The 27759-nt window shown below is 54.0% G+C and overlaps 1 protein-coding gene across 21 annotated transcripts in view; it reads right to left on the reverse strand.

Annotated features, from left to right (window-relative positions):
• Positions 1–27759, reverse strand: part of MAP2 (microtubule associated protein 2) — a 225683-nt gene that overhangs the window by 53732 nt on the left and 144192 nt on the right. For all 21 annotated transcript variants that reach the window (XM_054177052.1, XM_054177060.1, XM_054177061.1 and 18 more), the window contains one exon: positions 22554–22839. In XM_054177052.1, the coding sequence (XP_054033027.1) occupies positions 22554–22815 (262 nt within the window). In that variant the 5' untranslated portion in view covers positions 22816–22839. The remainder of the gene's footprint in view (positions 1–22553; positions 22840–27759) is intronic.

Here is a 27759-nt window from a genome sequence, read left to right on the forward strand (position 1 = left end):
CACCCTGCCTGCTCCTGTCCAGCTTCTCCCCCACCAGCACCCCCAAGTCCTTTTCCTCAGGGCTGCTTTCTCTCCCCTCCTCCCCCAGCCTGCATTGACAGTGAGGATTGTTCCAGCCCAGGTGCAGAACCCTGCACTTGCTCTTGTTGAGCCTCATGAGGTTCCCCTGGGCACCACCTCTGCAGCCTGTCCTGGTCCCTCTGGCTGCCATCCTGTCCCTCTGGGGTATCCACAGCATCACTCAGCTCGCTGTCTTCATCCTCTGACTCCACTTTGTGTCACAAAAGGTGGCACTATCAAATGGCAAGTAACACCAAATGTGTGTTTCTTAGAGGGCAACAAGGTCCTTGGCTTCACACCAGCCTCCAGCCCCAGGAAGAGCAGCAGCCTGGCTTCCCTTTGCATGCTGCTGCTCTGCTTTATCCAGGTGCCAGGAGCTCATGGCACAGGCCTCCCAGCTGGATTTCAGGGATTGTGGTACCCACAAGGACATGTGGTCCTCAACTGTGATGTCCATAATGGCAAGGAGGCATTGTGGAAGATCCTCATAATGAGCTTCCAGAGTCTCCTGACCATGAGCAGAGACCTAATACATAGGGGACAGTGACTCTGCTGCTCCCTCAAACAATGTCACTTCAGGACAAGCTCCAAGAGGTCAGTCAGGTCAACTCTGCCCACTTTCTACTAAGCCTGTGCCTGCTCTCTGGCAGGAGCACAGGACTCTGCCCTGCTGAGAGGGCAGGCACTTGACCTGGGCACTACAATGATTTAACACCAGGGTTAAAATTCAAACCAGAAAGTGCTGCCTGCTCCTGGTTTTGGATGTCAGCAGAGTCCAAGGGCATGAGGGTTAACAAATGTGAGTGCTGGGTTCTACACACTGGCCACAACAACCCCAGGCAGTGCTGCAGGCTGGGGGCAGAGTGGCTGGAGAGCAGCCAGGCAGAGAGGGACCTGGGGGTACTGGTGGAGAGCAACTGAACATGAGCCAGCAGTCTGCCCAGGTGGCTAAGAAGGCCAATGGCATCCTGGCCTGGATCAGGAACAGTGTGGCCAGCAGGAGAGGGGAAGTCATTGTGCCCTGTGCTCAGCACTGGTTAGGCCACACCTGGAGTTCTGTGTCCAGTTCTGGGCTCCTCAATTCACAAAGGATGTTGAGACAGCGGAACGTGTCCAGAGAAGGGCAAGAAAGCTGGGGAGGGGTTTGGAGCACAAGGCTGGGGAGGGCTCTGGAGCACAGCTCCTATGAGGAGAGGCTGAGGGAGCTGGGGTTGCTTAGCCTGGAGAAGAGGAGGCTCAGGGGAGACCTTATTGCTCTCTACAGCTCCCTGAAGGGAGGTTGTAGCCAGGTGGGGCTTGGTCTCTTCTCCCAGGCAACCAGCACCAGAACAAGAGGACACAGTCTCAAGCTGTGCCAGGGCTGGATGTGAGGAATAAATTCTTCCCAGAAAGAGAGATTGGCCTTTGGTATGGGCTGCCCAGGGAGGTGGTGGAGTCAGCATCCCTGGAAGTGTTTAAAACCAGCCTGGGTGAGGCCCTCAGTGCCATGGGGGAGTTGATTGGATGGTGTTGGGGGATAGGTTGGACTGGATGACCTTGAAGCTCTTTTCCAACCTGGTTAATTCTGTGATTCTGTGTACTGGCTACACTCAAGGGCACAGCAGCTGCACATTCCCCACCCCAGCTTGCTTTGGCACTGATGTTTGAGCTGCAGCATGTGTCATCCAGACACCCAAGAGAGCCCCCCCCTTCCCTGACAGACTCAACCAGGCACTGTTAAAGCAAGCCCACATGCCAACCACGGCCACAGCAGAGCCAAAGACCTGGGGTCAGACCCTGCAGAAGGCCAAGATGCTGTGTCAAAGCTCTCCTTCATCTCTCTGCTGCTGCTGCTGCGGCTGTCAGTGGACTGCAGGTGTCTCCACCGGCACCTGAATCCACTACCGGCAGTCCCTGCATTTCCCAGGAAGCCTTTCCAGCCCATTAAGCATTTTAACGGGCAGGTTCAGCAGCCCCAGAGACAGACATCTGGATGGTGGCAAGAGCCTTGGAAAAAAGAGAAAAGGTGTGTGAGCTCTTGCCAAGCATTGCCAGAAAGCTGCTAGAAACAACTGGCAACTCCAAAGGCAAGAGCCCTGATGAGATCTGCGACTCAGCTCCACTGTGATGTGGCAGTGTCTGCCCACAGGATCAAAGGGGGATATAGGGGCTGGAAAGGACCTCGGGAGATCTTCCAGTCCAAGCCCCCCTGCCAGAGCAGGACCATAGAACCCAGCACAGGGCACACAGGAACACATCCAGACAGGGCTGCAAAGGCTCCAGAGAAGGAGACTCCACAACCTCTCTGGGCAGCCTCTTCCAGTGCTCTGGGAGCCTCACAGTGAAGAAGTTCCTCCTCATGTTGAGGTGGAACCTCCTGTGCTGTGGTTTCCTTCCATTGCCACTTGTCCTATCCCAGGGTGCAACTGAGCAGAGCCTGTCCCCTCCCTCTTGACCCCCAGCCCTCAGCTATTGATAGACATTGATCAGATCCCCTCTCAGTCTTCTCTTCTCCACTCTAAACAGCCCCAGGGCTCTCAGCCTCTCCTCACCAGGCAGTGCTGCAGGCCCTTCAGCATCCTTGCAGCCCTCCCTTGCACTCTCTCCAGCAGATCCCTGTCCCTCCTGAACTGGGGAGCCCAGAGCTGGATGCAATATTCCAGGGGAGGTCTCAGCAGGGCAGAGTAGAGGAGACGATCCGCCCTGGCTCTGCTGCCTTTGTTCTCTCTTTAATGGTTTTCCTTCAGCCCCAGGCACTTTTTCTCTGGTCCTGCTCTGGCAGGGGGGGGTTGGACTCGAAGATCTCCAGAGGTCCCTTCCATCTCCTAACATCCTCTGATCCTGTGACACCTTCCAGAGCAGAGCAGGGTCACATCCTGCTCCTTCTACCATCAGCTCTATCTGACACCACTATGCTGGCATCAGGTCTTGAGTTTGCCACGGCTGTGGTAGATGCCACCTGGGGGCTCTGTAAAGCCAGGACTTGAGGCATTGAACCGAGTTCAACATGCTGGAACTGCAAGGCACAACAAAATGCTCCAGGAAGAAACTGAAGGAAAGGGATGGCAGGAGGGAGGGGTGGAGAGGAGGAGACTGAAAACTCATGCCAGGACTTCACTCCTGCTCACAACGCCACCCCTCAGCCACCGACCAAGCAAATGAGCAGTGAGCTCGGTCAGAGCAAAGGGGAATTGAGGCTCCTGGAGCACTGGGGCTAAAAACAGGGATAAAGAAAGATGCAAAGGGATGGAAAGAATAGGATAGAATGGAATGGAATGGAATGGAATGGAATGGAATGGAATGGAATAGAATAGAATAGAATAGAATAGAATAGAATGGAATGGAATGGAATAGAATAGAATAGAATGGAATAGAATAGAATGGAATAGAATAGAATGGAATGGAATAGAATAGAATAGAATAGAATAGAATAGAATAGAATAGAATAGAATAGAATGGAATAGCATAGAATAGAATAGAAATAGAATGGAATAGAATAGAATAGAATGGAATAGAATGGAATAGAATAGAATGGAGTGGAATAGAATAGAATAGAATAGAATAGAATAGAATAGAATAGAATAGAATAGAATAGAATAGAATAGAATAGAATGGAATAGAATGGAATAGAATAGAATGGAATAGAATAGAATGGAATGGAATGGAATGGAATAGAATAGAATAGAATAGAATAGAATAGAATAGAATAGAATAGAATAGAATAGAATAGAATAGAATAGAAATAGACTGGAATAGAATAGAATAGAATGGAATAGAATGGAATAGAATAGAATGGAGTGGAATAGAATAGAGTAGAATAGAATAGAATAGAATAGAATAGAATAGAATAGAATAGAATAGTATAGAATAGAATAGAATAGAATAGAATAGAATAGAATAGAATAGAATAGAATAGAATGGAATGGAACAGAATAGACTAACAGACTAGACTAGACTAGACTACATTAGACTAGACCAGGTTGGAAGAGACCTTCAAGATCATCGAGTCCAACCTATCATCCAACACCACCTAATCAACTAACCCATGGCACCAAGCACCCCATCAAGTCTCCTCCTGCACACCTCCAGTGATGGTGACTCCACCACCTCCCCGGGCAGCCCATCCCAATGGGCAATCACTCTCTCTGTGTAGAACTTCCTCCTAACCTCCAGCCTAAACCTCCCCCCTGGCGCAGCCTGAGACTGCGTCCTCTTGTTCTGCTGCTGGGAATTGTGTTTCCTTAATGTCGCCGTAGTTTGGGGAGGGCAACACGGGCAGAGCCCGGCAAAAGGCTCAGCTGCGTGCGCGCTCGTAGAACTGGGAAAACAAAGCCATTTCCGTCCAAATGTGCCTGTCAGCAGCCCCAGCAGGGTGCAGAGAGGTTTCCGAGGCAACCGGCACTAATTGTTGGCACAGCGGAATCAACACCACAAAAGCAGAGAGCAACCTGCGCTGCTTTGTGAGGCGAACCCCCCCCAGCGTGTTCCCGCAGAGAGGGCAAGGCACAAAGTGACTGTTTGCCCTCCTCGACCACCTGAAAAGCAAACAGGACCCAGGGATTTTTTTGCCCCCCGCCCCTCCCCCCCCCCGGGGGTACGGCAATTGCGAGGGGGGCAGCACGCCAAAGCGAGCAGCTCTGCCGTTCGATTGGAGGCATTAAGCCAGCCCTTCCCCGGACAGGTCCTCAGTGAGAGGCTCACATCGCCTGCAAGCTGCTGCTGGATGCTGCTGGCAGAGGGCACCGACCCCGATCTTAGCGGGGAGACAGAGAGAGACTTGACACCACGGATAGCTTAGAGAGCAGGATCCTTCATCACTACTACTTGTAAGAATGCCAGGACCCGCACTTGGGTCACAACAACCCCAAACAGTGCTCCAGGCTTGGGGCAGTGTGGCTGGAAAGCTGCTGGCACAAAGGGACCTGGGGCTGCTCATGGGCACGCAGCTGAAGAGGAGCCAGCAGTGTGCCCAGCTGGCCAAGAAAGCCAAAGGCATCCTGGCGGCAGGACTGCTTTGTCAGAGCTTTCCTTTTCCTTTGGCTGTCTGCACTGATAATCCTCCTGCTACCAGAGTCCCCCCCAGAAGCCTCTTCTCCAAAGGAGCCAAAGGCCTCCTGATTGGGATCAGCAATGCTGTGTCCAGCAGCAGCAGGGAGGGGATTGTCCCCTGGCACTCAGCTCTGGGGAAGCCACACCTCGAGTGCTATGTCCAGAATTGTCAGGGCTGGAAGGGACCTCAAGGCTCAGCCAGCTCTAACCCCCCTGCCATGGCCAGGGACACCTCACACTACAGCAGCTTGCTCACAGCCACATCCAGCCTGGCTGCAAACACCTCCAGGCATGAGGCTTCCACCACCTCCCTGGGCAACCTCTGCCAGTCTCTCAACACCCTCATGGGGAACAACTTCTTCCTAACATCCAAGCTCAATCTACCCACATCCAGTTTTGCTCCACTCCCCCCAGTCCTCACTCCCTGATACCCTAAAAAAGTCCCTCCCCAGCTTTCCTGGAGCCCCCTTCAGAAACTGGAAGGCCACAAGAAGATCTCCTCAGAGCCTTCTCTTCTCCAGACTGAACAACCCCAGCTCTCTCAGTCTGTCTCCATAGCAGAGCAGCTCCAGCCCTCTGCTCATCCTCGTGGCCCTTCTCTGGATACCTTGCAAAACCTTCTGAGCTGGTCTGGCAGCTTATTTTGGGGGGTAATTTTTTCCCTCCAAATTCCTCTCTCTCCTCCACCCACCACAGCTGGGAAGGTGACAGCTCCCAGGCAGTGCCTTTTGCCCTGGCATTATAAGATCACAGCAGTCTGAGTGAGCCTCCCACCGCTCGGATCGTGCCAGCAGACCAGCGCTCAGCTGACGCCAAAAGCAGGGACATGGCTTTGCAGAATGCAAACATTTGCTCTCCAATGCCCTTTTTCTTGTTTGTGAGTGTAAACATTTTGCTCTAAGTAGGTCCTTGAGCTGGATGCTGGCAACACTGACAGTACTTGGCAGGAGGCAGGGAGGGAAAGAACGGGAACGTCAGCTTTGGGGTGGAACGAAGCCCCATGAGGACTGACAAGGATCCTCTCCCTCGTGAGCTCCTTGAATCTAAGCTACTGCAGCATCAGTGAGGATGGTGACAGATTAATTTAATCACCAGGATTCACCAGCTAACCAACTGAGCACCTCAGGAAAGGATTCTTTGGGGTTTTTCCCATAGAATCCCAGAATCAAGCAAGTTGGAAATGACCTCAGAGATCATCAAGTCCAACCTATTACCCAACACCTCAGGACAACTAAACCATGGCTCCAAGTGCCACATCCAAGCTTTTATTGAACACCTCCAGGGATAGTGACTCCACCACCTCCCTGGGCAGCACATTCCAATGGCCAATTACTCTTTCTGGGATGAACTTTCTCCTCACCTCCAGCCTAAACCTCCCCTGGCACAGCTTGAGACTGTGGCCTCTTGTTCTGGTGCTGCTTGCCTGGGAGAAGAGACCAACCCCCACCTGGCTACAACCTCCCTTCAGGGAGTTGTAGAGGGCAATGAGGTCTCCCCTGAGCCTCCTCTTCTGCAGGCTAAGCAACCCCAGCTCCCTCAGCCTCTCCTCACAGGGCTGTGCTCCAGACCTCTCCCCAGCTTTGTTGCCCTTCTCTGGACATGTTTAGATATCTCAATGTCCTTCTTAACCTGAGGAGCCCAGAACTGGACACAGGACTCAAGGTGTGGCCTAACCAGTGCTGAGCACAGGGCACAATGACCTCCCTGCTCCTGCTGGCCACACTATTGCTGATGCAGGCCAGGATACCATTGGCCTTCTTGGCCACCTGGGCACACTGCAGCCTCATGTTCAGCTCCTGTCCACCAGTACCCCCAGGTCCCTCTCTGCCTGGCTGCTTTCTGGTTTATTTGGGGTTTTTTGTTTTGTTTTGTTTTCAGCTTTGGTTGTTTAATGCACCAAACCCCAAAGGTAGGAATATTTCCTTTGGGGAAAAGCTGTGCTGCAGGGACTGTGTGGGAGGAACACAGTACTGGGGAGCCAAAGCTGGATGCAGTCTCAAGCTGTGCAGGGGGAAGTTTAGGCTGGAGGTTAGAAAGAAGTTCTTGCCAGCAAGAGAGATTGGCCTTTGGGATGTGCTGCCCAGGGAGGTGGTGGAGTCCCCATCCCTGGAGTGTTTAGGAAGAGACTGGATGGGGTGCTTGGTGCCATGGTTTAGTTGATTAGATGGTGTTGGGTGATAGGTTGGACTGGATGATCTCAAAGGTCTTTTCCAACCTGGTTAATTCTGTTCTATTCTATTCTATTCTATTCTATTCTATTCTATTCTATTCTATTCTATTCTATTCCATTCCATTCCATTCCATTCCATTCTATTCCATTCTATTCCATTCCATTCCATTCCATTCCATTCCATTCCATTCCATTCCATTCCATTCTACTCTTCAGCTCTGCTGCCCTGACTGGATCTTGGTGAGGGACTTTTGAGGGTGTCAGGGAGTGATAGGACTGGGGGGAATGGAGCAAAACTAGAAATGGGTAGATTGAGATTGGATGTTAGGAAGAAGTTGTTGCCCAGGAGGGTGGTGAGAGACTGGCAGAGGTTGCCCAGGGAGGTGGTGGAAGCCTCATCCCTGGAGGTTTTTCAGGCCAGGCTGGAGGTGGCTGTGAGCAAGCTGCTGTGGTGTGAGGTGTCCCTGCCCATGGCAGGGGGGTTGGAACTGGCTGATCCTTGAGGTCCCTTCCAACCCTGACAATTCTATGACCTTCCTGATCCCCCTCTTCAGTGAGGGATCTGGACAGACAGTCCACATCTCCAAGGTGAAATCCAAAGCAACTCATGCCAGGATCATGAGTGATTCAGCAAGCTGCAGTGAGCCCCTCCTGTGGCTCCACAGCAGCCCAGTGCATGTTCATTAGGCACAGGGCCTCTGCCACGCTGTCTAGCAGCCATAAAACCAAACACCAAGGGAGCAGTCCTGGCACCACCCTCTCTCCCTTGAAATCTGAAAGGCTGTTAAAAAGGAGTCATACAAATGTCAGTGCAATGAAGCAGTGCTTTTAAAGCCAGCCCTCATTACTGCAAATACTTTGCTCCCCATGCATCCCTTGAGTCACAGCTTCTGAAGGCTAGTGCCTGGAACAAAATATTTACTCCTTGTCAGCGTTTGCAGCCAAGTCAGAGGTGGGGAAAGATAATGGGGCCTGGTTTGGTCTGATGCATCTGCAACAATTAGCATCTAAAAGGCAAGAGTGAAACAGACAGCACCAGACCCTCTGCCAGGGAAGCACGGTGAGGTTGTGCTGCCTTCCTCTGGACTTGCTACCAGCTGAAAGCATCACTCACATACACAGAGCACCTCTAGCTACCTTCCATCAATACATGGAACCCCATGGGACTCATGCAGAAGAAACCAGTTTGGCTTCACTGTTGATCTGCACCAGGGCAGGGAGGCTCTGCAGAAGGACTTGGGTAGATTGGATCCATGGCCAGCCTTAACAGGAGGAGAGTCAACAAGGCCAAGTGCCAGGTCCTGCACTTGGGGAAAACAGCCCCAAGCAGTGCTCCAGGCTTGGGGCAGTGTGGTTGGAAAGCTGCTGGCACAAAGGGACCTGGGGGTGCTAAGGGACAAGCAGCTGAAGAGGAGCCAGCAGTGTGCCCAGGGGGCCAAGAAAGCCAAAGGCCTCCTGGCTGGGATCAGCAATGCTGTGTCCAGCAGCAGCAGGGAGGGGATTGTCCCCTGGCACTCAGCTCTGGGGAGGCCACACCTGGAGTGCTGTGTCCAGTTTGGGGCACCTCAAGACAAGAGAGATGTGGAGGTGCTGGAGCCAGGGCAGAGAAGGGCAAGGAAGCTGCTCTGCTGAGACCTCACCTGCAGTGCTGTGTGCAGGTCTGGAGCCCTCAACACAGGAAGGACATGGACCTGATGGAGAGGGTCCAGAGGAGGCCATGAAAATGCTCAGGGGGTTGGAGCAGCTCTGCTCCAGGCTGAGGGAGCTGGGGGTGTTCAGCCTGGAGAAGAGAAAGCTCCAGGGAGACCTAAGAGCAACCTTCCAGGACCTGAAGGGGGCTGCAAGAAGGCTGCAGAGAGACTGTTTGCAAAGGCCTGCAGGGACAGGACCAGGGACAATGGCTTCAAAGTAGAGCAGAGCAGATTCAGATTGGATGTGAGGAAGAAGTTCTGCACCATGAGGGTGGTGGAACACTGGAACAGGTTGCCCAGGGAGGTGGTTGAGGCTCCATCCCTGGAGATATTCAAGGTGAGGCTGGAGAGGGCTGTGGGCAACCTGATCTAGCTGGGGATGTCCCTGCTGACTGCAGAAGGGTTGGGCTGGGTGAGCTTTGGAGGTCCCTTCCAGCCCAGCCCTATGATTCTAAATAAAGGGTGTCTCCATCCTCCCAGTAGCCACCCTGCATGTCCTGCTGTGTGGTTGTGCAGTCTCCCCTGAGCCTTCTCTCCTCGAGGCAGAACCACCCCAGCTCTCTCAGCCTTTCCCCACACGGCAGGGCTCTGCCAGTCCTCAGAGGGCTCTCGTGGCTGCTCTCTGGATGCTTCCCTGCCTGTCTGCATCTCTTTTGTGCAGTGCTCATCTGCCAGCTAATGCCAGCTGCTTTGTGCTGACTCCCAATCCCTCAGCTGGCAAAGGCAAGCAAGCCTGCATTAATGAGCATGAGCAGGATTTAAAGGCAGCAGTTAATCGCCCAGAAGTGACTCCACAACGTGGAAAAATCCAACCCAAACCAGCAGTCACACGCTGGGGTTTGCTGCCCTTACTCAGGACACAGAAGCACCCTGAGAAGAGAGGATTTCTGTCTCTGTCTAGATGTTGCTAGAAAGAGCGGGGTGTGATGCTGCTCTGGTCTGGGAAGTGTCACAGGATCAGAGGATGTTAGGGGTTAGAAGGGACCTCTGGAGATCACTGAGTTCAACACATCCAGACAGGGCTGGAAAGGCTCCAGAGAAGGAGACTCCACAACCTCTCTGGGCAGCCTGCTCCAGGGCTCTGGGACCCTCACAGTGAAGAGGTTCCTCCTCATATTGAGCTGGAACCTCCTGTGCTGCAGTTTCCATCCATTGCCCCTTGTCCTATCCCAGGGTGCAACTGAGCAGAGCCTGTCCCTGTCCCCTCCTTCTTGACCCCCAGCCCTCAGCTATTGATAGACATCAATCATATCCCCTCTCAGTCTTCTCTCCACACTAAACAGCCCCAGGGCTCTCAGCCTCTCCTCACCAGGCAGGGCTCCAGTCCCTTCAGCATCCTTGCAGCCCTCCTTTGGACTCTCTCCAGCAGATCCCTGTCCCTCTTGAACCTCACAGACTACAAACCAGCAGGAAGGACAAAAGGCTGGGGGCACGGGGGGGGTGGAATTGTCCCTTCTGATCTTCCCCTTGAGTTCCTCACTCAACTGAGAACTCAGGTTACCTTTGCTTTCAGACTGTAATACAGAAGAGCTCCCCAGGGTTACCCCACCCAAGCAATGTGCATGTATAGATGTTTACACCACACTCTCTGGGTGTCTTTGGCACCAGGCAGAAGCCCTGAAGCAGCATTCCCTTTTCCCTTCCATGACTGTCATGCCTCAGTGAGGACAGCAAGGTGAGGGCCTCTCTGCAGAGAGCTTCCAGTCTCTGTCTCCATCTATCCTGACTCACTTAACCTTGAGAGCCAGAGGAAAGGCAAAATCCTCCTTTCCTTTGTCAGAAAGCCTGGCTGTGGCTCAGAGCCATCACGGAGGGGCTGTGTGCTCCTGAATGCTAACTAAGCTCCCAGGCTACAGACTTTCTCTCTCTGTGGAGCTTAAAAAGAGCTCTCACAGAGCACAGGGATGTGTTGGCATGGCAACATGGAAAGAAGGAATCAGCCCTGCCTGGCACTCCTGCAGGAGCAACAGACTGGTCTGTGACTCTCACTCCTGCAAGCTACCTAATGGTATCTAACACCACCTCCCCACCCCAGGTTAGCCCTGTGCCCAGCTGTGTGGGAGGGCAGATGTCCACCCATGTGGACCTGCCTCCATCAGACAGCCCTGGGGCTGGTGGGGAACTGTGCCCAGTGCTGGGCTAACCTGTGGCTGGAAAGTACACCAAGACCATACAAAGAGAGACTGAGAGCCCTGGAGCTGTTGGGTCTGGAGAAGAGAAGGCTGAGAGGGGATCTGATCAATGCCTATCAATAGCTGAGGGCTGGGGGTAAAGTGGAGGGGGTCAAGACAAGAAACAACAGGTTCAAGCTTGAAGAGAGAAGGTTTCAGCTCAACATGAGAAGAAACTTCTTTGCAGTGAGGGTGACAGAGGCCTGGAGCAGGCTGCCCAGAGAGATTGTGGAGTCTCCTTCTCTGGAGCCCTTCAAACCCCACCTGGATGCATTCCTGTGCAGCCTACCCTGGGTGATGCTGCTCTGGCAGGGGGCTTGGACTGGATGATCTCTGGAGGTCCCTTCTGACCTCTACTGTACTGTGGTACTTTGACACACACATAAGTAATGGGGAAAGGGGAGGAAGGGAGCTGGCAAGTGTGGGGTTGACTGGGTTAGAGACCACAGCTCCAGGCTCTTCTGCTCCAGGCCTGTGAGCCCCTGAGAGCTGGTAATTGCCTGGGCACAGGGCAAGGGACCAGGGCAATGCCTACCTATGCATCCCAGGCTGTCACCTAAGAACCTGCTGCTTCCCTTCCAAGGTGACTTTGGAGAAGAAGTTGCTATTTCAGCTCTGCTCCAAAACAATACCAGCTGTGTGTCTGCAAAACAAGGCTCTGTTGTTTGGGAACCAGCCTTCCTGCAAATATTCCTGCCCTTAGATCAACACTAGAACAGAAGATTATATGCTGGCTCAGGTCCCAGCAATACCCTCTGCCAGCTGCAACTGGAAAAGCCACTGCCCACTGCTCCTGCAGGGACTTCATTCTGCCATCCTGGCTATGGGGACTGGCATAGAATGATAGAATGGTCCAGGCCAGAAGGGACCTCCAAAGGTCATCCAGTCCAACCCCTCTGCAGTCAGCAGGGACATCCCCAACTAGATCAGGTTGCCCACAGCCCTCTCCAGCCTCACCTTGAATAGCTCCAGGGATGGAGCCTCAACCACCTCCCTGGGCAACCTCTTCCAGTGTTCCACCACCCTCCTGGTAAAGACCAGCAGGAGCAGGGAGGTCATTGTGCCCCTGAACTCTGCATTGGTTAGGCCACACCTTGAGTCCTGTGTCCAGTTCTGGGCTCCTCAGTTTAAGAAGGACATTGAGACTCTTGAAGGTGTCCAGAGAAGGGCAATGAGGCTGGGCAGGGGGCTGGAGCACAGCCCTGTGAGGAGAGGCTGAGGGAGCTGGGGTTGCTTAGCCTGGAGAAGAGGAGGCTCAGGGGAGACCTCATTGCTCTCTACAACTACCTGAAGGGAGGCTGTAGCCAGCTGGGGGTTGGTCTCTTCTCCCAGGCAACCAACACCAGAACAGGAGGACACAGTCTCAAGCTGCACCAGGGGAAGTTTAGGCTGGAGGTGAGGAGAAAGTTCTTCCCAGAGAGAGTCATTTGCCATTGGGATGTGCTGCCCAGGGAGGTGGTGGAGTCCCCATCCCTGGAGGGCTTCAAGAGGGGATTGGATGTGGCACTTGGTGCCATGGTTTAGCCATGAGGTCTGTGGTAACAGGTTGGACTTGATGGTCTTTGAGGTCACTTCCAAGCTTGGTGATTCTGCTGGGATGTTAATTCATCCTTCCCCAGCCACAGCAGCCCCCAAGAATGGCTGGGGAGGTTTGCACAAGGCAGATTCGACAAGCAGCGCTGATGGCTTGCTGCCTGAGCAGCTGGCAGGGCTGGAACACGTTAAGAGACATATCTCCTCCATCTCCCCACCTCAGAGGTTGCCACCAGCTACACTTCCTGGCAGTGCTGATGGCACCAAGCAAGCACCAGTTGCCAGGGCAACGCTCACAGGCACTGCGCTCTTCCTCCCTCCCGCCCTGAGGAAGCACAGCTGCTGCTGCTGCACTCCCCCCTGATGATGCCCACACCCTAACCAGAAAACACCACAGCCACTCAACACACCAAGAGGGAGCCCAAAGAAAATGCCTGGGAAGCTGGAGAGGGGGTGCCCAGGGGAACCTCATGAGGCTCAACAAGAGCAAGTGCAGGGTGCTGCACCTGGGCTGGAACAATCCTCACTGTCAATGCAGGCTGGGGGAGGAGGGGAGAGAAAGCAGCCCTGAGGAAAAGGACTTGGGGGTGCTGGTGGGGGAGAAGCTGGCCAGGAGCAGGCAGTGTGAGCTTGCAGCACAGAAGGCCAAGGGCAGCCTGGGCTGCATCCAAAGCAGCATTGCCAGCAGAGCCAGAGAGGACCTGGACCTGATAGAGCAGGTCTCAATGCAGCCCCCTTCAGATCCTGGCAGGTTGCTCTTAGGTCTCCCTGGAGCCTTCTCTTCTGCAGGCTGAACACCCCCAGCTCCCTCAGCCTGGAGCAGAGCTGCTCCAACCCCCTGAGCATTTTCATGTCCCTCCTCTGGACCCTCTCCATCAGGTCCAGGTCCTTCCTGTGCTGAGGGCTCCAGACCTGCACACAGCACTGCAGGTGAGGTCTCAGCAGAGCAGAGCAGAGGGGCAGAATCCCCTCTCTGGCTCTCTGGCAATGCTGCTTTGGATGCAGCCCAGGCTGCCCTTGGCCTTCTGTGCTGCAAGCTCACCCTGCCTGCTCCTGGCCAGCTTCTCCCCCACCAGCACCCCCAAGTCCTTTTCCTCAGGGCTGCTTTCTATCCCCTCCTCCCCCAGCCTGCATTGACAGTGAGGATTGTTCCAGCCCAGGTGCAGAACCCTGCACTTGCTCTTGTTGAACCTCCCCTGGGCACCACCTCTGCAGCCTGTCCAGGTCCCTCTGGCTGCCATCCTGTCCCTCTGGGGTATCAAGAACACCATGCTTGCGCTGCCCAAAACTGTGCCAGAACCTCCAGCTCCTATCAAATCATTTCTGAAGTCCCAAGAGGTGCTGGGAGGAGGGAGCCAAGCCCTCTCCAAACTTTCTGGCTGGACAAAATGGGATTCCTTTCTGGATTTAGTGACCAGTGGTGCCAGCCACAGGAATTCCTACAGGGACTGCTTTCTACAGCACTTACTGAATATATAGAGGCAGAGAGAAGCTGGCAGGAGAGAGGAGGTATGTGGGAAAGGATGGAATTTCTGTGGCTTCATTCCCAGCTCTCTGCAGAACAGCTGAGAAGGGACTCCACAGCCAGCCTGAGGGAGAGCAGTACAAAACCCCACACTCTACAGGTGCCCCAGAAAGGTTCTGCTGCCTCTGCCTGTGCCATCTTCAGCCACAGCACTTGGACATGTCTGAAACAGCCCAAACATGCCTCCCATAAAATGGCACTTACATAACTCTTAATACAGAGAAGAGAAGTTCCAGGAGTCTGCTCTGTGTGCCTGTGTCTAAACTGGCACAGATGATGACAGTGCACTGTTAATTACTGTCACATTTCCTGGGCTAAGGCAGGGAGATCAAAATGCCTAATTAACAGCTGCTTCCCCATGGGAGCCATCAGTGACAGGGTAAGATGAATCCTTCCATCTCTGTGAAATAACCAAGTGACACAGGGCAGACAGCAAGCACATCCAGCTCTCAGTGTCACTGCCTCTGCAGCCTGTGGCCCAAGACATGCAGCTTGCTAGAAAAGCACATCTGACATCATGGCTGAGAATCACAGAGCCACAGAACCATCCAGGTTGGAAAAGAGCCTCAGCATCACCAAGTCCAACCCAGAGCCCTCCTCTACAAGGATCACCCCTAAACCACAGCCCCAAGCACCACAGCCAAACCACTCTGAAACACATCCAGCCTTGGGGACTCCACCACCTCCCTGGGCAGCACATTCCAAGCCCTGACCACTCTGGATGGGAAAAAATTCTTCCCAATGTCCAGTCTGAAGCTGCCCTGCTGCAGCTTGAGGCTCTTCCCTCTTCTTCTGTGGCTAATCACCTGTGAGAAGAGACCAGCACCAAGCTCTCCACAACCTCCTTTCAGGGAGCTGTAGAGAGCCAGGAGGTCTCCCCTCAGCCTCCTCTGCTTCACACTAACCATCCCCAGCTCCTTCAGTTGCTCTTCATCAGATTTCTTCTCCAGGCCCTTCCCAGCTTCCTTGCCCTCCTCTGCCCTGGCTCCAGCCCCTCCACATCTCTCTTGTCTTGAGGTGCCCCAAGCTGGACACAACACTCAAGCTGTGGCCTCCCCAGAGCTGAGTGCCAGGGGACAATCCCCTCCCTGGGGACACAGCATTGCTGATCCCAGCCAGGATGCCTTTGGCTCCTTTAGGGAACAGGCTTCTGGGTGGGGGGGGGAATGCCTCTGGTAGCAGGAGGATTATCAGTGCAGAAAGCCAAGGGAAAAGGAAAGCTCTGACCAAGCAATCCTGCTGGACAGAAGGGCTAAAAAGGCCTCTGTAGAAAGAAAGCCTCTTTGTGTATTTACTGGCAGTGCCATCTTAGTATTTGTCACTTGGATGGCAACAGAGAGAGAAAGACACACAAAGGAAGATGAAATGAGAAGTCACTAGAGGGGGCAAAACCATTCACATACCATGGGACCAAGGAATGACTGGATGCAGTTCCAGCCTGGAGCTGCTCTGGTGTTTACTGACCCCATGAACAGAGCTGCAGTCCTGCCCCTACACAACCTGCCAGCACAGCTCTAGTCTTGCTCCTCATGGGCTGAAGGTCCTGAGCAAGCAGAACCAAGCATCATGGCGATTTCCTGACAGCACAGTGGGGGTCAGGACCCTCATAAAGATCCTCTTTACTTGGAGACTGGTGGCTACAAGGGAAGCTACAGGCTGCAGCAAGAGAAGTGTGGCCAGCAGGGCCAGGGAGGGGATTCTCCCCCTCTGCTCCACTCTGCTGAGACCACAGCTGGAGCACTGGGGCCAGTTCTGGAGCCTCTGTTCCAGGAAGGATCTGGAGGTGCTGGAAGGTGTCCAGAGAAGGGCCAGGAGGATGAGCAGAGGGCTGGAGCTGCTCTGCTCTGGAGACAGACTGAGAGAGTTGGGGCTGTTCAGTCTGGAGAGGAGAAGGCTCCAAGAAGACCTTCTTGTGGCCTTCAAGTATCTGCAGGGGGCTACAAGAAAGCTGGGGAGGGACTTTTGAGGGTGTCAGGGAGTGATAGGACTGGGGGGAATGGAGCAAAACTAGAAATGGGTAGATTGAGATTGGATGTTAGGAAGAAGTTGTTCCCCATGAGGGTGGTGAGAGACTGGCAGAGGTTGCCCAGGGAGGTGGTGGCAGCCTCATCCCTGGAGGTTTTTCAGGCCAGGCTGGATGTGGCTGTGAGCAAGCTGCTGCAGTGTGAGGTGTCCCTGGCCCATGGCAGGGGGCTTGGAACTGGCTGAGCCTTGAGGTCCCTTCCAACCCTGCCAATTCTGTGAGTCTATGTTTTATCAGTCGTGGGCTCTCTCTCACCCACCTTTCCTCCAGCTGAAAGGCTCTGACAAGCCAGGCAGGAGCACTTAACCTACAGCCTGTCATCATCAGTGCTGTGTGAGGAAGTCTGCTGCCGTTTTCCAGCAGTCTCTTTGCATTCCCCACGGTTTGGGCACCCTGCCAGTGACCAAAGGGCTCTCTGCTGTTCGTCACTTGGGCAGGACACGGCCCCGTCCTTAACGCTGACTGACACCGGGACAGAGCCACTGTCCCCAGGCTCTGCTAATAGGATTTCAGGAAATGCTTTCCCCTCCATCTGTCAGGAAAGTAATGCATCAAAGAACTGTGTGGGCAGTGCAACCCCTCCCTGATTAGAACCCTCTCAGTTTGGCAGATAATGAAGCAAGCACTCGATCAGCTGAGTCACTGTGTATGTAAAGACCTGCTGTAGAAGGTGCTTCACAAGACACCTAACTACTTTTACCCACAGCTACATCAATTTGACAGCTTAGTCATTCTATTACTGAAAAAGACAAGATAAAGAAGTGCATCTGAAGGGTAAGAGCCAAACCTTTGCAGCTTGAGGTTCCTTCCAAGATGAATAGGATGGACCGGGTTGGTTTGCTGGCTCCCCAGGGCAGGCTGCACCTGTACTGCTCCCTCTGCACTTCCTTCCAGCTAGCTGGCCAGGACTTGGCAGTGAGCAAGGAAACTGCTGCCACTCCTGCAAGTCATTGCAACACCCTGTGCTCGACCATGGGGTCCAATCCAAAGCTATCCACAGCAGCCCTGAATCCCTGAAGATGACTCTGTTGTGCCTCCCTTGCGGCGCACATCTCGTGTGATGTGAGGATGTTGGGCTTGACACAGGAGCTGCAGACCTCATCCTCCCCTCTCAGCCCTCCCCACATCCTCACCAATAATGCTGTGTGTGAGTGCAGCTGAGTAAGGACACAGCTTGGGCTGTGGGGTGCTCAAACCACACAGCACCACAGTACAGAAGGATAATGAGACCCTGGAATGTGTCCAGAGAAGGGCAACGAGGTTGGGGAGGGGTCTGGAGCACAGCCCTGTGAGGAGAGGCTGAGGGAGCTGGGGTTGCTTAGCCTGGAGAAGAGGAGGCTCAGGGGAGACCTTCTTGCTCTCTCCAACTCCCTGAAGGGAGGTTGTAGCCAGGTGGGGGTTGGTCTCTTCTCCCAGGCAACCAGCACCAGAACAAGAGGACACAGTCTCAAGCTGCACCAGGGGAGGTTTAGGCTAGAGGTGAGGAGAAAGTTCTTCCCAGAGAGAGTTGTTAGCCATTGGGATGTGCTGCCCAGGGACGTGCTGGAGTCACCACCCCTGGAAGTGTTCAAGAGGGGATTGGACGTGGCACTTGGTGCCATGGTTTAGTAGTCATGAGGTGCTGGGTGACAGGTTGGACTTGATGATCTCTGAGGTCTCTTCCAACCTTATTGATTCTATGATTGTGAGTCCCAAGTCTCTCAGCCTTTCTTCATAACTGAGATGTTCTAAGCACCTCATCATCTTGGGAGCCCTTGGCTGTGCCCTCTCAAGCTGTTCCCTGACTCTCCTGAACTGGGGAGCCCAGGACTGCACACAATGCTTCAGATGAGGTCTTGGCAGGGCATAGATCTACAGGGACAAATACAGACATTTGTATATACACACAAATAGAGAAGGGCCACGAGGATGAGCAGAGGGCTGGAGCTGCTCTGCTATGGAGACAGACTGAGGGAGTTGGGGCTGTTCAGTCTGGACAAGAGAAGGCTCCAAGGAGACCTAATTGTGGCCTTCCAGTATCTGCAGGAGGCTACAGGAAAGCTGGGGAGGGACTTTTGAGGGTGTCAGGGAGTGATAGGACTGGGGGAATGGAGCAAAGCTAGAAGTGGGTAGACTGAGATTGGATGTTAGGAAGAAGTTGTTCCCCATGAGGATGGTGAGACACTGGCAGAGGTTGCCCAGGGAGGTGGTGGAAGCCTCATGCCTGGAGGATTTTCAGGCCAGGCTGGATGTGGCTGTGAGCAACCTGCTGTAGTGTGAGGTGTCCCTGGCCCATGGCAGGGGGGTTGGAACTGGCTGATCCTTGAGGTCCCTTCCAACCCTGACAATTCTGTGGTTCTGTGAAATACATCTCCAAAGGCACAGTTCCTTTACCCTCACTGACATCTCCCCCACAGGAGCTTCCCCTGTGCTATTCCATAAGCCCTGCCCTGTGCTCTCAGGCCCCGAGGCCACCCTGCCCACGGCTCTGTGCTCTCTTCCCCCTGCCCATTCCCATGTGAAAGGAGGGCATTGATGAGGCTCCATAATGCAGCCATTACCAGCGTGATACTGAGACAGATCAATCGGAGGCAGCACAACAGAGGGCTCCAACACTGAGGTCAGGCTCAATAACTCTTAGACAGTTGCCAAGAGAGAGAGACATCCATATGGGAAGGCAAATTTGAGCTGTGCAAACCCCAAAACCTCACTGGCAGGGATGGATTGGATGTGTTTTGGCAAGAACTGTTCTTTCCTCCCCCGTTACCAGCCCTTGCCCCTGCATCCCTGTTGCCACAAGGTGCTTTTGTCCTGCTGGCCTGGCTCTAACCTTCCCTCCTAGCACACAGCCCTCGGATTTGTACACCCTCAGGTGGGTGCCCTGCTCTGGAGTACCTATCCCCAGTAGAGGACAGTGACTAAATCCCAGATCCAGGGTCAGCCAGGAGAGCTCCCTAGGGTGTATCACCTAAAAATGCACCTGAGCTGCCATCAGCTTCCTAGGAAATGCCTTGCTGGCACCAGTGCTCTGTCACAGATGTGGCAGCTGCTGGGGCCTCAAAGACTCTGGCAAAAGGGCTGGGAAGCCAGAGGTTTTCACAGTAAGACAGTGTCACCAAGGTTGGAGGAGAACTCAGAGATCATCAAGGCCAACCTGGCACCCAACACCTCATGACTACCAAACCATGGCACCAAGTGCCACATCCAATCCCCTCTTGAACACCTCCAGGGATGGGGACTCCACCACCTCCCTGGGCAGCACATCCCAATGGCTAACAACTCTCTCTGGGGAGAACTTTCTCCTCACCTCCAGCCTAAACTTCCCCTGGCACAGCTTGAGACTGTGTCCTCTTGTTCTGGTGCTGGTTTCCTGGAAGAAGAGACCAACCCCTTCCTGGCTACAACCACCTTTCAGGTAGTTGTAGAGAGCAATGAGGTCTCCCCTGAGCCTCCTCTTCTCCAGGCTAAGCAACCCCAGCTCCCTCAGCCTCTCCTCACAGGGCTGTGCTCAAGGCCTCTCCCCAGCCTTGTTGCCCTTCTCTGGACACCTTCAAGTCTCTCAATGTCCTTCTTAAACTGAGGGGCCCAGAACTGGACACAGGACTCAAGATGTGGCCTACCCAATGCAGAGTGCAGGGGCACAATGACTTCCTGCTGGCCACACAGATGAGACATGCACTCAGCCTCCCCACAGCATCTCCTCAGAACTGCAGCACCTTACCCCTGCGGTTCCTGCACATCTGCTCCTGCTTGTCTGCTGCCGTGAAGCTGGGTGACAACAAAGACCAGACCTTGCTACCAATCCCCCCTAAACAATCACCACCAGCCTGCCTGCCTCAATGCTTGCACCTTTGGCTTGCAAAGTTTGGCTGTCCAGAAAGAAAAGAGACTCTGAAAATCTGCAGCCATCTACTTTAAGCAGAGAGATCCATTGCCCCAGCACAGTTGCTCACGAAAATGACTGCAGGCTCCAAGAGCCTGAAAAATACTCCAGCTGCTGGGAAATTACAGGCAGCAACTCCAAATGCTGTCAGCAAGCAACAGACATTGCTAGAAAGATCTCTTTAGCATGCCTGGATGGATGCAGCCAGGGCAGCTGTGTCTGTACAAGAGAAATTCCTCTCGCTCTGTGCATTGGGGGTTTCAAGTGGAAACTCTGCAGAGTGAGAATTAGCCTTAACTTCTTAAACAGGGAACTTGCTTGGCAGATTTCATTTTGACACAGTCACACTCCAGGGTTGTGGGGTTTTTTTCCCACCCTAAATAAGAAGCTGAACCCTAAAATCCTCCCAGAGTTTACAAACAAAGTCCCTGTGGGAATGCAGTGACATGTGCCTGAGCAAGGGTGAATAAATGCTGAGCTGAGGTGCTCTGAGCAACACCTGGGTGTGCAGACAGCTGGTGGTTTGAAGAAGGTGCTGGTATTTGGGAGCAGGGATAGGCAAAGCTCTCTGTGCTGCACTCACCAACACATAGAATTCACTGTGTCCTCTTGTTCTGCTGCTGGGTGCCTGGGAGAAGAGACCAACCCCCACCTGGCTACAACCTCCCTTCAGGGAGTTGTAGAGTTGTAGAGTCTCCCCTGAGCCTCCTCTTCTCCAGGCTAAGCAACCCCAGCTCCCTCAGCCTCTCCTCACAGGGCTGTGCTCCAGACCCCTCCCCAGCCTTGTTGCCCTTCTCTGGACACCTTCCAGCATCTCAATATCTTTCTTAAACTGAGGAGCCCAGAACTGGACACAGGACTCCAGGTGTGGCCTAACCAGTGCTGAGCACAGGGCACAATGACCTCCCTGCTCCTGCTGCCCACACTGTTCCTCATGCTGGCTCATGTTCAGCTGCTGTCCACCAGCACCCCCAGGTCCCTCTCTGTTTGGCTGCTCTCAGCCACTCTGACCCCAGCCTGTAGCTCTGCCTGGGGTTGCTGTGGCCAAAGTGCAGAATGCAGCACTCAGACTTGTTGAATGCCATCCTGTTGGCCTCTGCCCATCTGTCCAGCCTGTCAAGGTCCCCCTGCAGAGCTCTCCTACCCTCTAACAGATCAACTCCTGCCCCCAGCTTGGTGTCACGTGCAAATTTACTGCTGATGGACTCAATGCCCTCATCCAGATCATCACTAAAGATCTTGAACAGGCTGGGGCCCAGCACTGATCCCTGGGGCACACCACTGGTGCCTGGCTGCCAGCTGGCTGTGGCACCATTCACCACCACTCTCTGGGCTCAGCCTCCAGCCACTTCTTAATATCTATCCAGTCCTCTTGGATAGATAACAAACATAAGGCTGGTAATGCAAGCTATCTTTCTCTCATTTCAGCTTGGGGAGACACTGACTTGCTTCTGGCTGGCTTTGCTGACCTTGGCTGCGTTCTTTGTTTTGGCTAAGCACTAAAATCCACTTCTCTGCATTCTTCTCTTGTCCCTTTGTGCCCAGGGCGGGTAAGGAGGGGAGGAGGGAAGGGAAAGCTATTAGCTCCCGTGGTTCTTGGCCAGGGAAGGTTCTTGTGCTGTTTATTAGGTAAATACCTGTAAATATGTGTAAATATTATATATACTATGTACATATTCATTGCATTCCATTTTAGATTGTAAATACAGCTTCACAGGATGAGCTGAGGGCTGCAGCACCTCTCCTGTGAGGACAGACTGAATGAATTGGGGGTGTTCAGTCTGGAGAAGAGAAGGCTCCAGGGAGACCTACCTGTGGCCTTCCAGTTTCTGAAGGCAGCTACAGGAAAGCTGGGGAGGGATTTTTCAGGGTGTCAGGGAGTGATAGGACTGGGGGGAATGGAGCAAAACTAGAGATGGGTAGAACTAGAAGTCATGAGGGCTTGATGATCTTTGAGGTCTCTTCCAACCTTATTGATTCTAGAAGTGGGTGGATTCAGATTGGATGTCAGGAAGAAGTTCTTCCCCACGAGGGTGGTGAGACACTGGCAGAGGTTGCCCAGGGAGGTGGTGGAAGCCTCATCCCTGGAGGTTTTTCAGGCCAGGCTGGCTGTGGCTGTGAGCAAGCTGCTGCAGTGTGAGGTGTCCCTGCCCACGGCATGGGGGTTGGAAGTGGACAACCCTTGAGGTCCCTTCCAACCCTGGCAGCTGTATGATCCACTTGCTTCCAACCTGAGCTGGTCTGGCCAGTCCAATGTGTGTGTTACGGGGGGTGAGATTCTCAACCCACCACAGCCCTGGGCAGACATCCCCCAGCTCTGTGCAGGGGCTGCGTGACGGCGCGGGGAGCGGGGCAGCGGGGCAGTGGGGCAGCGGGGCAGCAGCGGGGCAGCAGAGGGGCAGTGGGGCAGTGGGGCAGCGGGGCAGCGGGGCAGCAGAGGGGCAGCGGGGCAGGGGGGCAGCAGGGCAGGGGGGCAGCAGTGCCGGTTACCTGCAGTCTCCCTGTCCCCCGCCGACAGCTCCCCGTTGATGCCGTTCTCCTTGCCGCCGCCGTAGGTGCCCGGCTGCTGCCGGCCGCCCAGCCCCGGCTCCTCCTCCTCCCGGTAGGGGAATCCATTGGCGCTGCGGACCAGCCCGGGCCCCGCGCCGCCCTGCTCCTTCAGCTCGGGGGAGTGGGGGTGCGAGGAGGCCTCTGCCAGTGGAGCCGGAGCCCAGTGCGGGGCCTTGGCTTCCTCCTTCCTCTCGTCCGCCATGGTGCCCCGCCGGCAGCGCTCCGCCTGCAACGACATGGAGCCGAGGTTAGCAACAGGGTCCGGAGGAGGGCCAAGAAAAGGATCAGGGGGTTGGAGCAGCTCTGCTCCCAGGACAGGCTGAGGGAGCTGGGGGTGTTCAGCCTGCAGGAGAGAAGGCTCCAGGCAGACCTAAGAGCAACCTGCCAGGACCTGAAGGGGGCTCCAAGAAGGCTGCAGAGAGACTGTTTGCAAAGGCCTGCAGGGACAGGACCAGGGGCAATGGCTTCAAAGTAGAGCAGAGCAGATTGAGATTGGATGTGAGGAAGAAGTTCTGCACCATGAGGGTGATGGAACACTGGAACAGGTTGCCCAGGGAGGTGCTTGAGGCTCCATCCCTGGAGCTATTCAAGGTGAGGCTGGAGAGGGCTCTGGACAACCTGATCTAGTTGGGGATGTCCCTGCTGACTGCAGAGGGGTTGGACTGGATGACTTTGGAGGTCCCTTCCAACCCAGACTATTCACTGATTCTATGTCATGAGCAGGAGAGCCAGGTGGGGGTTGGTCTCTTCTTCCAGGCAACCAGCACCAGAACAAGAGGCCACAGTCTCAAGCTGTGCCAGGGGAGGTTTAGGCTGGAGGTTAGGAAGAAGTTCTTCCCAGAAAGAGAGATTGGCCATTGGGATGTGCTGCCCAGGGAGGTGGTGGAGTCCCCATCCCTGGAGGTGTTTAGGAAGAGACTGGCTGGGGTGCTTGGTGCCATGGTTTAATTGATTAGATGGTGTTGGGTGATAGGTTGGACTTGATGATCTCAAAGGTCTCTTCCAACCTGGTTAATTCTATTCTATTCACTTTGCTCTGGTGAGACCTCACCTGCAGTGCTGTGTGCAGGTCTGGAGCCCTCAACACAGGAAGGACATGGACCTGATGGAGAGGGTCCAGAGGAGGCCATGAAAATGCTCAGGGGGTTGGAGCAGCTCTGCTCAGAGGACAGGCTGAGGGAGCTGGGGGTGTTCTGCCTGGAGAAGAGAAGGCTCTGGAGAGACCTAATAACAGGCTTCCAGCACCTGAAGGGGGCTCCAAGAAAGCTGGAGAGCAGGAGAGATCAGCTCCAAGCAGGTGGCTGTGCCCCTGCCCATCAGGCAGCGCAGGCATGATACCAGCAGCACTGCTGGGGAAACTCAGTCACACACAGAGACATCCTTGCTTGCCTAGCCTGGCCCTGGGTGAACTGCTTGAAAACCACAACCACAAGTGGTGAAAGTGATGGCTCAAGCCCTGCCTAGCTCTCATATGCTTGGCAGTTGTTAGCAGCAGTTTCTTGAGGGCTAGCCTTCTGTTAATCTGACTTTAGCTCATTAATTACAGTTAAATATCGACCCACTTAACAAGAAGTGAATTGGTCATCAGCATACAGGCACAGGGATCTACTGGAGAGAGTCCAAGGGAGGGCTACCAGGATGATGAGGGGACTGGAGTGCTGCCCTGTCAGGAGAGGCTGCAAGACCTGAGGCTCTTTAGTCTGCTCCATGGGGTTGTCCATTCCCAGGGGCAAGCCTCTCCCCTTGCCCTTGTTGAATTTCATTCAGTTTCTCCCTTCCCAGCTCTCAGCCTGTCCAGGTCTGGCTGAATGGTGAGGAAAGGTTATACAAGGCCTGAGCATGGGGCACATGGATCTGAAGATCACTGGGATGAACTTCATTGTTATATCCTACTATTGACATTCCCTGTTCCAGGCAGAGACTCTCTGCTTCACTTGAAGCTCTTGAGGAAGGACATTCACAGCCTTCCAAGGGACCATGTCACAGAAGTCCTCTGTGAAAGTAACAGAAGTGCTTTTATCTTCCAAAATAAATAGAGTGGGCAGGCTCCAAGGAGAACTGTGTGGATCTGGAGGCAGAATTTGGCTGGGGATTTATAATAGAAGGGTTAGAGAAGTGAAAAATGGATGAGTTCATTCTTGACTCTCCCTCTTATTCATCAGGTGCTCTCAGAGCTTATAATGGTAGTAGAAAGACAGTGACTGAGTCACCACAAAGCATCTTTGTACTCAGCAGCTTCACACAATCACAGAATCACAGGTTGCAAAAGACCCTCAGGGTCACCAAGTCCAACCCAGGACCCTACTCTACAAGGCTCACCCCTAAACCACAGCCCCAAGGCACCACAGCCAAAACACCTTCAAACACATCCAGCCTTGGGGACTCCACCACCTCCCTGGGCAGCACATTCCAAGCCCTGACCACTCCTGATGGGAAAAGATTCTTCCTGCTGTCCAGTCTGAACCTGCCCTGCTGCAGCTTGAGGCTCTTCCCTCTTCTTCTATGGCTAATGACCTGTGAGAAGAGACCAGCACCAAGCTCTCCACAACCTCCTTTCAGGGAGCTGTAGAGAGCCAGGAGGTCTCCCCTCAGCCTCCTCTGCTTCACACTAACCATCCCCAGCTCCTTCAGTTGCTCTTCATCACATTTCTTCTCCAGGTCCTTCCCAGCTTCCTTGCCCTCCTCTGCAAACTTCTACTCCAGCCCCAGCAGACAGAGGTGTGCTTCTCACCAGCAGGGTAGTTGGTTCTCTGTCACCTCATCAGCATACCATGGAATTAAATACAGCAGGTGGTTCAAGTATTGACAGAGGAATGCTAAGAAGTGGACAAATATTGTACCAGAATTTAAGTACATACACCAAAAGAAGAAACTTGGAGTGCTTTGGCTGATCCAGGGCAACACAGAATCACAGAGTTATTAGGGTTGGAAGGGACCTCAAGGATCAGCCAGCTCCAACCCCCCTGCCATGGCCAGGGACACCTCACACTAGAGCAGGTCGCTCACAGCCACATCCAGCCTGGCCTGCTGCTGGCCCCAGCAGCACCCAGCAGAGCCTGGCTCCAGCCTCTGGGCACTCACCCTGCACAGCTTTAGCAACAGCACTGAGGTCACCTCTCAGGCTCCTCCTCTCCAAGCTCCAGAGCCCTCAGCTCCCTCAGGCTCTCCTCATGAGGAAGATGTTCCACTGCCTTCATCATTTTTGTGGCTCTGTGCTGGACTCTCTCAAGCAGTTCCCTGAGGTCCTTCCTGAACTGAGGAGTCCAGAACTGGACACAAGATTCCAGATGTGGCCTCAGTAGGGCAGAGCAGTGTGGGAGGAGAACCTTTCTTGACCTACTGACCACAGCCCTTCTAATCCCCCCCAGGATGCCATTGGCCTTCTTGGCCACCAGAGCACATTGCTGGCTCATGGTCAACCTCCCATCCACCAGGACCCCCAGGTCCCTTTCCCCTTCCCTACTCTCCAGCAGCTCAGTCCCCAACCTCTCCTGCTCCATGGGGTTGTTGTTTCCCAGGTGCAAGCCTCTCCCCTTGCCCTTGTTGAGCAACAAGAGACAGAAGGTGGGAAATCTGGATGGACAAATCCCAATAACCTCCTGCTTCCACCTCAAGGCCAAGGCTGCAGCATGCAGTGCCAAAGCCTGGCAGTGCTGCTGTCTTCACATGGTTACACATCATGAGGGGTAGTTTGGGATGCCAGGCACAGGCAGGGAGCTTTGCACTTGCATTGTCCCCCTTCCTTTCAGCTACCATGCACTTAGTCTCACATCAATCTCAGTGTTTTCCTGTGTGCTTTAAAAGCCTCACAGCAAAGAGCATGGATGAGGAGAAAAGCCTGATGGCATCTGACCATGTTATGTTCTCTCTTCCTTAAAACACTTTGCCACAGTCCAGAAGCCACTAAATGATTAACAATACTCAGCACTTGGAGCAAAGCTCCTCTGAGTGCTGTGGCTGTGGGGATGTGGTACATTAACAGCCAGATTTATGCCTTCTCTCAGCTGGGGTCACTCTACCTCACAAGGCTAATAAAGGATGAACAATTTTCTCTGGTGATTTATAACAAAGAGCAAGTGGCATGGTCAGTACCCCAGAGGGACAGGATGGCAGCCAGAGGGACCTGGAGAGGTGGTGCCCAGGGGAACCTCATGAGGCTCAACAAGAGCAAGTGCAGGGTGCTGCACCTGGGCTGGAACAATCCTCACTGTCAGTACAGACTGGGGGAGGAGGGGATGGAAAGCAGCCCTGAGGAGAAGGACTTGGGGGTGCTGGTGGGGGAGAAACTGGACAGGAGCAGGCAGGGTGAGCTTGCAGCACAGAAGGCCAAGGGCAGCCTGGGCTGCATCCAAAGCAGCATTGCCAGCAGAGCCAGAGAGGAGATTCTGCCACTTTGCTCTGCTCTGCTGAGACCTCCCCTGCAGTGCTGTGTGCAGGTCTGGAGCCCTCAACACAGGAAGGACATAGACCTGATGGAGAGGGTCCAGAGGAGGGTGAGGAAAATGATCAAGGGATTGGAGCAGCTCTGCTCCAAGGACAGGCTGAGGGAGCTGGGGATGTTCAGCCTGGAGAACAGAAGGTTCCAGGGAGACCTAAGAGCAACCTGCCAGGACCTGAAGGGGGCTAAAAGAAGGCTGCAGAGAGACTGTTTGCAAAGGCCTGCAGGGACAGGACCAGGGGCAATGGCTTCAAAGTAGAGCAGAGCAGATTTAGATTGGATGTGAGGAAGAAGTTCTGCAGCAAGAGGGTGGTGGAGCACTGGAAGAGGTTGCCCAGGGAGGTGGTTGAGGCTCCATTCCTGGAGATATTCAAGGTGAGGCTGGAGAGGGCTGTGGGCAACCTGATCTAGTTGGGGATGTCCCTGGTGACTGCAGAGGGGTTGGACTGGATGAGCTTGCAAGCCATTCTGCAACAGAGGTCCCTTCCACCCCAGACCATTCTAGGCTTCCATGATTCTATGTCTTCCTTGGCCAGTGCCTGAGGCTTTAGCCTGCAGACAGAGCTCCTCCTTCCAGACAATGCAAGCAGTACCCTGCCTGTGTTAATGCAGGCAGCACCCATCTCCTCACACCTGTTTCAGCACCCAGCTGATTTTGAAGGCTTCTCCTTTTCCACAGCACAGGCACTCAGTCAATGGTGACAGCTT

This window comes from Dryobates pubescens, chromosome 37, assembly GCF_014839835.1.
Source record: "Dryobates pubescens isolate bDryPub1 chromosome 37, bDryPub1.pri, whole genome shotgun sequence".
Lineage (NCBI taxonomy): Eukaryota > Metazoa > Chordata > Aves > Piciformes > Picidae > Dryobates > Dryobates pubescens.